The sequence below is a fragment of the Spermophilus citellus genome (assembly GCF_964194105.1).
Source record: "Spermophilus citellus genome assembly, chromosome: 10".
Classification (NCBI taxonomy): Eukaryota; Metazoa; Chordata; class Mammalia; order Rodentia; family Sciuridae; genus Spermophilus; species Spermophilus citellus.
In genome coordinates, this window is record NC_138197.1 from 59,961,329 (window position 1) to 59,974,894 (window position 13,566).

The following is a 13,566-nucleotide window of genomic DNA, read 5'->3' on the forward strand; positions in this document are numbered from 1 at the left end:
TTTCTTCCTCTGTTAGAAATATGCATAAATATTTGAATTTAACTGACAACAAACTATCCATTCTGTGGGAAATGAGAGCACCACCACTCCTGGATGCATGAGAATACTCCTACAGTTGAGAAATCATGGATATTACTCTTAACCTTAACTAAACGTGCTACTGTGGAATATATGTAGAAAAAGCAAAACAAAATGAGAAACTGCAACTGCTCTACTCCAGGGATTATTATATTTAACATATATGATGTATGTAGGGCAATTCCAGATCTTTCAACTCTTACCAGTATCTGATCTCTCATTTAGCAGGTATTAAGTGTTGAGTGATGCCCTTCTACCAATTAGTAACTGTGGTACTTGACAATAAACCATTTTTTAAGAGGGAGTCCTGATTAATGTTATTTTTAAACAATAAAAATCTATATAGAAGCTCTTTGAATTCTTAGAATAGATTACTGAGGGGTTTTGAAATGCTTACTTCATACCGTGAAAAAGTTCAGCATTACCTGAAGAAGGTCTTTTTGAGCTAAGTCCCATTTCTTGATTCCATTATCTCTGGACCCACTAAATAGATTATCCCCTTGAATGGTTAGCGCTTCTATGCCATCATAATGAGGGGGTTCAAAATTGTGGGTGGGACTCACAGTTCCAAGAGCCCCTTCAGTTACATCAAACATCTATTTTTAAAAGTAAGGCAGAAAGAAATCAGTTATTCCATTTAAGTTATAAATAAGTATATGTTCACATTTATAGAAACACATATACATACACAAATCATACATAGTTTGTTATAATATTTTACTAAGTTAAATGAATTAATCTGATATGAATGACTGAGGGTGAACTGAGCCTTATTCACACCAGTTTGGCCTGTATGTCACATGCTTTCAAAAAAAGCCAACCAGATTTTTTCACGTATAAGTAAACCACTTGAATCAAATGTATGAAATATGATATGTCAAGAGCTATGTAATGTTTTGAACAACTAATAATAATAAAATAAATAAATAAATATTAAAATTCAAAAAAGTAAAAATTAAAAAAACGTATAAGTAAATAAATGACAAGTTCAGTAATTTAAAATACTACATTCAATCCAGTTGAAATTCAAATAAGCCATATGGCTGTTATTTAACCAATATTAGGTGATCTGCAGTCCTGGGGGCCATCTCTAGTTCCCCGAAGCTGCTGTTCAAAACCTCTGTGCTTTTCTAAGTTGCCTTTATCTCTTCTAGCAATGGCCGAGGCCTTCCTAAGAAGACTTGCATGATCCAAAACACTCTGGATTCTTCCCTCCGTGCTGTTTCTCTTCATCTTCACACATGCTCTTGCCCTTCCTTCTCCATCAGAGGCTGCCATGTGCTTACTGTCCAAGCTCACTTCTAGGCTCCGACTGGAACTCCCACCACTGTATCAATGGCCTCTCCTTCATCACTCTTTCCCTCTCTACTGAGCCCATTTCCAATGCACAGAGCTTTGAGCTACTCTCTCCCTTGGCTGTGTCATCAATGAGAATTCTTGGAATGTCTGCTTCTACTTGAATGGCTCCCAAAACAACATCTTAGTCTTTGCTTATCTGGAACTATGACTTGCTTTCTAACGGCCCATTGGCTGCATAAGGATGTCCTCTGTTGGGATCTCAAATGCAACACTTCTAGATAGAAACTATTTATCTATTCTCATCTTATCTGTTAATTACATAAAATTCTAAAGGCTATAAATGTTCTCCATAAAAGATGTTAATAATGAATTTAATTATTCATTGGAAGACTAAGCTAAAAGATCTTTGAAATCTCTCCCAATCTATATCCTATGAAAAATGAAGATATATGATTAAATAATAGTGAAATCAGTGACTGTGAATGAGGAAAAAATAGGAAGAAAAAAGCAAAGCCTAGAAAAAGGAAACAAGAAAATTTGTCAAGAGAAGGGAAGGGGGTCCTATGGGGCTAGGGATACAGTTAGTAGAGTAGTTGCCTCACATGCACAAGGCGCTGGGTTTAATCCCCACCACCACAAAACAAACAAACAAACAAACAAAGAAGGGGTTTCTACACGAATTGGAGTACTTCAAACCTATCATTTAACTGGCAAATAAAGGGGTTGGGAATTTAGCTCAGTGGCAGAGCATGCACCTGGCATATGCAAGCCCTGAGTTCAGTCCTCGGCCCTGAAAAAAAGAGAAAAAAAATAGGAAAACATACTTCAGCAACACTCTAATACATACTTTGATGTAATGATCCTTAGAGCCAGTGATGATTAGATCTTGTCCACTAGAAATCTGTTCTACAGTAAGGCACATAACAGGGCCTAGGTGTCCTGTTAACTTTCCTGTAGACTGAAACCTTTAAAAAGAAAGAAAAATGATTTTATTTGAAAATATTTCTTAGCATGATGAGGCTAAGCCTCAACATAAATAACCTACATTTTCTCATAAAATTGTTCACTAATTTCCTTCCTTTCCTTCTTTTTCTTCAATATAGGGAATTGAACCCAGGGCTTCTCACAAGTACTTTTCCACTAAGCTGCAACCCCAGCCCTTTTTATTTTTATTTTTTTTACTTTGAGACAGGATCTCACTACATTGCCTAGCCCACCTCAAATTTTTTTATCCTTTTGCCTCAGCCTGCCAAATAACTGGGATTCCAAGTAAGTACCACTACACCTGGCCAAATAAATTTTCTTTTTGGTTTTAGTTCCATCTAAATGAAACTCTGTTCAAACCAGAAAAAAAAAAAAGCCAAACTAAAATATTCTATGATAGAAGTGGGAGAGTCCTATGCTACCTATTTGAGAGTTGATTAATGTCATTTAGATAGTAAATAGAAAAGCAGAAAAATTTTGAAAGTTTGCTTAAGGTTGATTTGAACTCCCTCTAGGTAAATTTTAATCTGTTAAAAATCTGAACAGGTTATAGACATATAATTAATATTTTTAGGTACAATTTATATTTGAATAAAATAATACCAGCAATATAATCATGAAGCCAGAAAAATTAGGAGAAAGTGAAATATTTTATTACATACATATACACATTTTCACATATACACACATTATATATACATACACATTATATATACATACATATATGTACATACATACAGACATATATACCAATGGACACACATATATGTATGTATGTATATGTCAGAAAATAGATAGTTCACTTCAATTATTATAAAAATATGAAAATCACCAGGACAGATATCTGGCTAGTAGAAAAATATGTGATATAAACTGTCAGAGGGTGGTAATGACCCTGTTTCACAGTCCTATCTCAAGTCAATCTTCTGGAATACAGGGACATCTTTCTGTAGGAAGAGAAGCACTCTGTATTTCCTGAATTGTGAGCCTCACTCTAGTATCCTGTCACAGTCTATAAATAGCTTTATCCTTCATCACAACACAAACTCCAAGACAGTAGAACCCACAGTTGTCTTGTTCAGTATTTACTCCAAGGACCTACCATACTGTTGGTGCAATACCTGCCACAAATTAGTGTTGAATAAATATTTGTAAAGTAATAAATAAATGCACCCAGGTTGGGGATGTAGCTCAGCAGAAAAGCACCTGCCTAGCATGCACAAGGCCCTGTGTTTATCCCCAGCACCACCAGGAAGAAAGGAAGAAAGAAATGAATGAAGGAAGGAAGGGAAGAGGAAAGGAGGGAGGGATGGAGGGGAGGAAGGAGGGAGGAGGAAGCAGAGCACCCCTCACAGATTTGGCATAAATAAATTAATGTTTGGTGAATAAGTGAATAAGTGAATGAATAAAATAGGAGGATATGGTTTACAAGAAAGGAAGGAAGAAAGGAATGAAGGAAGGAGGGGAGGTAGGGGTGGAGGAAGGGAGGGAGGGAAGGAGAAAGGAAGTAAGGGAGGAAGAAGAGATAGGTTCCTTTCCTGCCAAAATTTCAAAAACTAGAAAAGAAGCTAAAACAAGCCCACAACTAATGGATAAAAGCTCAAACATCATGGCAAATAAAAATTAAGTGGAAGACAAATGCCTTACATTTCAATTTATCATTTGTTTTCTTTTAAATCACTTTGTCTTCTTAACATTTTATCTTTCTATAATTTATTATTTTATATTCACAAAACCGATGAGAATTTATGATCCAAGTTATTAAATTGTATAAAATGAAAAAGTTGATATAAAGAATGTTTAATTCATGTTGCAAAAATAATTATTTCAAAGGTTCTGGTGGAACTTGGATGAGAATCCTCTCCTCAATTTAAATAGCTCAATTTAAAGACAAGTATCAAAAGACTGTAAAATAAAGAAAGGAAGGAAGGAAGGAAGGAAGGAAGGAAGGAAGGAAGGAAGGAAACTGAGTTTGTAAATGAGGACAGAAGAGATATCTAAGACTGCTGTGCTGAATAAAAAAAAATGTATTATTTTACATTGTCTTAGGATATAAAATTAGATTTCACAAGTATAGTATTATTAATGTGTGAGGTTGCATGTGCCATATGCAAGAAGTATGGTTTTGTTCGTTTATTTGTTTTTTAATTCTACCTTTTAAGATCCCACATTCTGACAGCATTTCCAGAAGCTGCATAGAGGAATGTGCCGGATGGATTTAGTGCAATTTGATTGATCTGGTTCTCCCCAGAAGGAATAGCCACTGTCCGGCTGGTACTTGCAGAACAAGCATCTCCAAGGGTAACTTGACCTGACGACCTTAACACACGCAAAAAAAAGCAAACATAGTCATGTTTCCAGACATGAGTTTGGCTTACAATTTCTTGAATTCCTAAGGAAATGGCTGTGGGCAAAGAGAACAAGGTGCTTTTGTCACTGTATGCATGATGCCTAGCAGAGCACCCCTCACAGTTTTGGTACAAATAAATTAATGTTTGATGAGTAGTGAGTAAATGAATGAATGAAACAGGAGGACATGGTTTACAATTTTCACTTTAATGCCCATTATAACACTAGACAGTCTAAGTCCTGAGATAGGGATGACTATAAAATCACTCAGAAAAGACAAATGACATCATGCATAAAAATAATTCATTTGTCTGCAGGTTCCAGAAGCTGTCTGTGAACTAGTCTTACCAAATTTCTTTTGTGAGTAAAAGTTGCCATTTTGGATTAAAGGCACTGGGATCTTTTTAATTATTTGAGTTTTGCTTACTTTAATTCAATCATAAATAGAGTATATGTGCTAAAAAATCAAAATTTGTTTCTATCTCTCCAGATAATTTCTAGATATTAATTTTTTTAATTTTGAAACATTTTCTCAGCTAAATGCTAAATTAAGTTATAAGGAATGTTTTCAAATGAGTTTTGTGATTCAACTGTATTGGTAAGTTTTTAGCTTAAGAAATAGTGTTATTTTTCTATAAAACTTTCCTCAAGAGACTTGTATTCAGCACGTAAAATAATTAGTAGTTCTCAAATTATAAATTAGCACCTAAAAGTTAATAAAATCTACTTACAAACTAGTAAAAATTAACCTTTCCAATGCTCCCTTCTCCTTCCTTTAAGCAATTGCAGAGGTAGCCTTAGTTTTGATTATGTAAAATAGTTCAATCTTAGGGCAAAATATCATTATCCAACACAAACAGCAGTTATAAAATTTGTACTAATACCAAAGTATTGGTGAGCTCATTTTCCAAGGATTAATATTTATTTGAAGTGAGTAATATAAATTATTCAATTTCATCAAGTAGTAAATAGTATGAAATGTAATTTCTTACTATTTGGAAGGGAAAAACATGAAATATGTATTTGTTATAAATAAATATTTTATCCTTTCCTGTTTAAAACCAGGATCTTATGTTTTGTCAATCTATTTTTCCCTTATTTATATGTACTTTAATTATGAAAACTTTAACTTTCTCTGAGGAGTCGATAGATATATACAATTAAAATGCATTCATAGCCTTATATTTTCTTGTCTTTTGTAAAAAAGAAAATAACTACTGCCCCTTAAGCTATTTTTAAGTTACTTACGTCAGTGTTCGGATGCACTTTGCTGAATCTCTGATATCCCACACCTTAATATAAGATGTTGACACAGTGAAGACCAAACTGGTATAATTACAGTATTTTACAGATACAACGTTGTTGGGATGACCCCCCAATGACATTATCTCTTGCCCAGTGACCAGATTCCATACTTTACAAGTACGATCTAAAACAAATAAAAAGAGGAAATGATATTAATATCAACTACTTTAGGTTCTCTTAACAGTAAAAATTATTTAAACAATTTCTCTTCTACAAGAAGAATATGGGAAAGGAAATCTAATTATTCAATTAAACTGCAACAGGCATCCTACCTTCAATGTTAACCTTCTGTAGCAGTTTTATAGCAAGGTAGGTGCAATAGATCAGATCAGAGTTTGGAACATCCTGTTGTATGTATTACATGGTATTAAAAATATTTATGTAAAAATTTTAAATACCCATATTTAAATATTTTTAAATAGTCATAAGCACAATCTGAGTTGAATTTAAAATTGCCATCTCCAACCAATATCTTCAAAACATACTGCTTTCTTTACTCTTACTGATCTTTCATATGCACATACCTTTCTTTTCCAGGGCACTAGTGGATTTTATTTTTACTTTGACCCCAAAACATAATCCCAGAACTATTCCCCCTTGTTTTGCTGACATATTGAATCTATAATTATCCTGGAGATTTAAATTTAAGTCATCAGAAAAGTGTGATACTTTCACATAACGGATTTTTTAACTGTAAAATTTCTTGCCATTATTTTCAATTCCTAAGTTCTAGCTAGATCCATATGCTTCCCTTATAGACAATGAACAATAATGTCTGCATGTTAAACTGAATCATGGAATGTCTCTAAATGCTAAGGAACTCTTACTGGCCCACCACACTCCTTGCACATGCTTCCTTTTTATCTCCCCATTCTCACTGTCCACCACTTTTCTTATTTATATTCTACTTTCAACACTATTGGGACTTGATTGCCAAACACAGCCCACTTCAACTGCTATGTCTGTGCTAATGTTGCCTTGTAATCTTAATTATCCTTCCTTCTATGCCAATATCCAAAGCATCCTATACAGTTCATCCTAAATGCTTCTGGTCAAAGCCTTCCTTGGTTCTCACACCTAGGCATAATCTTCCCTTTCCTGAAACCCCAAAACATGGTCTGTAAGAGCATTTATAGCTAATGTCTAGTTGCTTGGAATTATACCCAATGGGTCAAAAGAGCAGGATGAGAGAGGAGTAGACCAGGTTTCTAATCCTGTTTTTTTTTTTTTCACTTCCTAGCTATATTTACACAGGAAAATGATTTTTTTTAAATTATTTTATTGTTGGTTGTTCAAAACATTACATAGTTCTTAATATACCATATTTCACAGATTGATTCAAGTGGGTTATGAACTCCCATTTTTACCCCGTATACAGATTGCTGTGTCACATCAGTTACATTTCCATTGATTTACAAATTGCCTTTCTAGTGACTGATGTATTCTGCTGTCTATCCCATTCTCCACTGTCCCCCCTCCCCTCCCCTCCCCTCCCCTCCCCTTCTCTCTCTCCATCCCCTCTACTATAAATCGTTTCTTCCACTTATATAATTTTTCTCCTACTCCTCCTTTCCTCTTATATGTAATTGTGTATAACCCTGAGGCTCACCTTCCAATTCCATGCAATTTCCCTTAACTCTCACTTTCCCTCTCGCCTATCATCCCTGTTTAATGTTAATCTTCTTCTCCAGCTCTTCGTCTCTACCCTGTCCTTGGTTACTCCCCTTATATCAAAGAAGACATTTGACATTTGTTTTTTAAGGATTGGCTAGCTTCACTTAGCATAATCTGCTCTAATGCCATCCATTTCCCTCCAAATTCTATGATTTCGTCATTTCTTATTGCAGAGTAATACTCCATTGTGTATAAATGCCACATTTTTTTAATCCATTCATCTATTGAAGGGCTTCTAGGTTGGTTCCACAATCTTGCTATCGTGAATTGTGCTGCTATGAACATCGATATAGCAGTGTCCCTGTAGCATGCTCTTGTTAGGTCTTTAGGGAATCGATTGAGAAGGGGAATAGCTGGGTCAAATGGTGGTTCCATTCCCAGCTTTCCAAGAAATCTCCATACTGCTTTCCAAATTGGCTGCACCATTTTGCAGTCCCACCAACAATGAACAAGTGTACCCATTTCCCCGCACAGGAAAATAATTTAATCCCTTGAATCCTGAATTTCTTCATCTATAACATGAAGATATAATATATATCCATTCAGGTGGTGAGAAATAAATGAGATATATTTATATAGTGGCTCACAGCCTCTGATAATATAGCTAGTATTCAAGAAATGATAGTTGCTATTGTCTTATTTCTTTTACCCCACTAGATATTTTAATGGCCTTTTATAAATGTGTATATTAACGTGCATTACAAAACCCAGAACCACCCAAACAATGAAGGGAGATATCTTACTAGTCTGAAACATTTCGATATTTTTAGAGCCTGTAAAAACTAAACCATTAAAAAAAAACTATTAAATATCCACACTAAATAACTACTAGCACCTTTTGATCCAGTGAAGAGGAGATCATCAGTAGAATCCACACAGAGCACAGCTTTTGTATGCCCTTCAGCTATGTGAATACACTGAAGTGGAGATGCTCTGATTCCTTTCGAAGCAGGAAAAGGGTTGATTATGCCCCTGAGTTTGGGGAAAAAACATACAAAGATTCACTTCAAGAGCTCTATCTCATGAGACTAAGTTATTTTTCCTTATTTTAAGAAGTCTTTATAAGGAATTAGTAATAAAATCTAGACTGCTTCCTTGTTTATAAGCAAAAAAAATGAGGTGGGGAGGGGGGATAATACTAGTACTAATAGCAACTAATCAGGCTTCTGCTAGCAGCTGTGTTCTGCAAACAGCAAAGCCCATGATATATCTGGATTTTCTCATTAACAATTTCATCTCTGCAAAGTTTAAGGAAGCAATACTGGGAGCTGTTTGAGTGTATTTTGTTGTGACAAATAAGGAAGACATAGAAATGAAGAATAACTCAAAGAAGTGACTCAAGGTTATGTGGGAGAGTAATTCTAGGTCAAAAGGAGCATGCTGAAGAAAGAATAATACACAGTATGCGACCTTACATTAAGAAAGAAGTTTTCAAACAAAAACTGAAGAAAAAAGAGGAATGTCTGCATGAACAGAAATTGAAGGGAGGAGAATGCAAAAGATCAGAAAATTAAGTAAGAAAATAATTCTAATTAAGCTCAGCACTTTTAAAATGAGAATTGTAAATAACAGTGAAGCTTTTTAGGGAGTTTCTCATAAGTTTAATATTTCTGGAGTTTCTCCTTTCTGCCACTGGCTAAGCACTATGGAAATAAAAAGATTTATCAAAACACTTTTCCTATCTTAAAGAAGTTTAAGAAACAGTCTAAATTAAAATAATTGCACTGGGAAAGCTAATCTGAGAATAAATTAAGATGTGATAAATCTATCAAATACTTAGCTCAGAGCAAGAAGAAAAATTGATAAAATATGTCCATTTAAAGCAGATTGTATAATATTAGGACAAATACAGATATAAAGAAAAACTTTAATTTCCATGTTCCTGAAAGAGAAAAATCTTCCAAGAGGTATAGAACAAAAGTGATTAAAAAGAAATGTAAGCCGAATACAAGAGAAAAACTGACAATGCAGATGTACTCAAAGAGTTCAGATATTTATGTTCTTAAATTACTATGTCATAAGGTTTTGAAATTATATGGCATTGTGGAGGAAAAATCATTGTCAGTGTGCTTATAAATCCCAAAGATTGATAAAGAAAATAAAACATATACACTTGATTATCCAAAAGAAGGTGGGAAAACAGGTTTCAGATACTATACATCGGTGAAATTTCTTGAAGAGTCTCACAAATGAAAATAGAAAATGAACCATTATATAAACACTTAAAAATAAATGTTCATCAATAAAAGAGAACATGAGCTCACAAATCTCCTGGGGAGAAATTCTTTGTAGGGTTAATAGGTGGCACACCAAGTCAGTGTCATATTTATTATGTATGTGGACTCCAAATAAAGCCATTTATTCAGGCTTTTAAACAATATCCCTGGTGACAAGGTAATCATGGAACTGAACTACTAAGGTAGTTCCAAGGACTGAAGAGTCACACTAAAGAGTCAATCTCAGAGATCTTTGGTACCTCATCAATCTTTCCCTAGCCATAAAGACAGAAATGGCTTATTAAATTGATATATTAAAAAGCTGGGGGCTTCGATTGTGGCTCAGTGGTAGAGTGCTTGCCTCACACATGTGAGGTACTGGGTTCAGTCCTCAGCACCACATAAAAACAAAGAAAGATATATAAAAAGAAACAGAGCAACAATGCATTGCTATGCCTAATTGTGTTAATAATGCCTGAGCCAAAATAAAACTCATTTTTTAAAAAGGCTATTAGTATATTGTATTGCCTGGAAAAAAATCACTGAAAGAATTCATTTTTTTATGAACCTCCTTAGCAATAAAATAATCACTATATAAAATGTAAGCATAAAATTTAAGTCAAAGATAGAATAGAATGATATAAGTAGGAAAGAAAATCATAGTAACTTAGGTTTAAACACCTAAATGGTTATATTTGTAGAATAAAAGATCAAAGAATTAACACTCTCAATGATTCATTCAACAGAAGTAACTATTTCAGAAGAATGTAAGAGACCTAAGGTATTTCACCTAGGCCACATTTAGAATGAGGTTTAGTCTTAGATGCCACATTTTAAGAAGAACATGAAAAAAAATGGGACTTTTCCAAAACAACAGAAGTACAAGAAAGACTTTATTACTTACAGAACGGATGACAAAACTAGAACTATTAAACTAATAAAGAACATTTACTGAAGAGAGGATACAGTGGCACTGCAGAAAGACTAATCAGCAGCCACACATATATAAAAGTATTAAATTAAATTTGGTATAACTTTAGAGAGCTGATGAAAGACTAATGAGTAGAGATGTAAAGGAGATGAATTTGAGATCAGCTAAAAAAATACCTTATTTTTAAGGACTAGTTATAATGATTTCAAAAGTGAAAGGACTGTCTTATCATTGGAAATACTACCAAGAAATGTCATCTCTGGGCACGTATTTTATGAAATCCAATGCAATTACTTGAATACATATGTCAGTTTCAGATTCTTGAAATTAATGCTCAGTAAATGTTTGTAATCTGACAATTTAAAGAGATTAAACATGAAATGGGAGTGAAGTTTCCTCAAGAGTCTAAATCTGCTATTATGAAATCTTGCTGATGTCAAGTTCATAGCTACAAGCTGAAGCCATCAAACGTCAAATACTGAGAAGGTATGATTATAATGAAGAGTAGGCTACTATTGTTACTTCTCAAACAGCAAAGACTCATGTATATAAATCAAAAGATGATTATAAAGAAAAATTTATAGCATATTATCAACTTTATCCCCTAATGATATAACATCCAATAGAAATCTGTCACATCAAAGATCATACTGGGAAAGTACTCTAAATATTTGCCTTCTGAAAAGAAGGATGTCTCTTTTTCATTCTTAAGTATTTTAATATCATTGACTATTTAGTCTTCTAAAGAAAATTAATCCTGATATTAATAACAGCACTTTATTAATTAGAAACTTTAATATTCTCAAATATTCAGAATATTAGGGTTAATAACATATATCTATATATATTACCCTAAAACAAATACAATAGAAAAGCTCTGTGCAGTGGCTCATGCCTGTAATCTCAGCTAATCAGGAGGATGAGGCAGGAGGATCACAAGTTCAAGGTGAAACTTGGCAACTTAGTGAGACCCTGTCTCAAGATAAAACTAAAAAGGACTGGAGATGTGGCTCAGTGGTAAAGTGCCCCTAAGTTCAATCCTCAGTAACACAAAGAAACAAACAAAAAGATAATAGAAAACAATACAGGCACTGGAAGAATATATCCACAGTATTTCTATTAGAATTAATCCATTCAAATTCTTAATATGAAAAACGAACATTAAAGTAATTCATTAAGTTAAGGTTAAATTTTGCAAGTTTGTTCACGACACCTGATCTGAAGGGGAAAGGAAGCATTTATTTTTGTTCTATTCAAATCTGTAAAGTGTTATAATACTGTGGAATATTGATTTCCTCTCCCTTCCCCTGCCTACCTTTTGGAGGATCTGTTGATGATCAGCAAAATGGCAATAAAACAAGGAATACAAGTGGAACAAGGGAAAAGACAAAAGGACAAGTGGGGAGAGGAAATGAGAGAAAGAGAGAAAGAATTAAGACCTCCCAAAATCCATAACATGAAAAAATTCAACAGTTATTTTAGAAACTACGTCTATCAGTAAGGAAAAAAAAATTTTTTTCAATAAAACCTCCTTTAGTTTCAAGTTTTTGTTCTTAATTTTTGGCATGATAGTATGTTTTTTCCCCCTAGTATTCCTTTACCCTGTGACCTTTTTGTTTAAATTTGCTAAACCAATAAGAAAAAATATTTGATCCATCCCACACACTGGGAAGCATTAGAACTAATCACTGAGAAGCAAACCTTCTTGACAATAATAATCATAAAGCTTTATTTCTTTTAAAAAACATTTCTACTACAGACATAAAACACACAAAAAATACCACAACTTTTTAAGCTATCATATAAAAAGAGTTGGCCACTACTTTAAGGTATCATTGCAAAAAATACATTAAAAGTAATACATCTAAAAATATTAGTGCATTTACATGGTTTACAACAAGTCATGCATGCAACAAAAATGAGACTTGCTTAGGATTTCTAGGAAGGCATTTTAGAACATCAGTGAAATGCCAGAATGTAGGAAAGACAGAAAGAAAGTACCTGTGTACCTCCGACAGAGAGGAGTCACTTTCATCAGACCTATAGTGAAAGAGTTAGAATTATGAGCAGAAAGAATACGGATGTCAACAGTTAAAGACATTGACACTGGACTGAAAATCAACAGCACAAATAACAGACACAGCAAATGCTTCCTTTGGTGGCCTGCTCTTCTATTTGTCTGGATATCAGCAAGTTTAAAATATAGATAAGTCAGGCAAGAAACCTGACTCATGTTTTCTACCAAGACTTAGGCAGGGAAGAAACTTTCTATTAATGATCCACAGAATCTATCCTCACTTCTAAAATTTAGGCCCAAGACAGGAATAATAACAAGTACGTGAATTAGGTTACTTCCAGGTTTATTCCATTTAACATAATTAGTACTTACAAAAATTTTTTTCCATTTCAGTAGATTTAGACTCTTATGTGGAAGTTTCACAAATGCACTGTATGTTTCCATGAAAATTAAGTCAAAATTCTAATAATCCTTGGTTTTAACTCACCTCAAAAACACTGAGTTCCTTTGAGCAAGGAGACTCTAATAATTAGGGGACTTTAGTGGAATTTTAGAATTAGGCAAGCCACTACTGAAGGTCCTACTCAGAAGCCTTCAAGACTAGAGGTGAGTTCAGTCTTTATGAAAATCTAATATATTGTATAAGAGACTTTGGGACAACAAAGACAGGTGAGTGCTGGTGTGGAATGTGGTCAGATATAGCCTGTGGGATG

General features: G+C 33.9%; 1 protein-coding gene across 11 annotated transcripts in view; it reads right to left on the reverse strand.

Annotated features, from left to right (window-relative positions):
- Window positions 1–13,566, reverse strand: part of KIF21A (kinesin family member 21A) — a 146,631-nt gene that overhangs the window by 8,425 nt on the left and 124,640 nt on the right. For 6 of the 11 annotated variants that reach the window (XM_081310709.1, XM_081310712.1, XM_081310708.1 and 3 more), the window contains 7 exons: window positions 12,838–12,876; window positions 12,152–12,163; window positions 8,525–8,661; window positions 5,959–6,139; window positions 4,516–4,680; window positions 2,225–2,342; window positions 504–674 (listed from right to left, as the gene is read on the reverse strand). In XM_081310709.1, the coding sequence (XP_081166835.1) occupies window positions 504–674; window positions 2,225–2,342; window positions 4,516–4,680; window positions 5,959–6,139; window positions 8,525–8,661; window positions 12,152–12,163; window positions 12,838–12,876 (823 nt within the window). The remainder of the gene's footprint in view (window positions 1–503; window positions 675–2,224; window positions 2,343–4,515; window positions 4,681–5,958; window positions 6,140–8,524; window positions 8,662–12,151; window positions 12,164–12,837; window positions 12,877–13,566) is intronic. The other 5 variants (XM_081310713.1, XM_081310707.1, XM_081310716.1 and 2 more) reach the window with 1 other exon arrangement.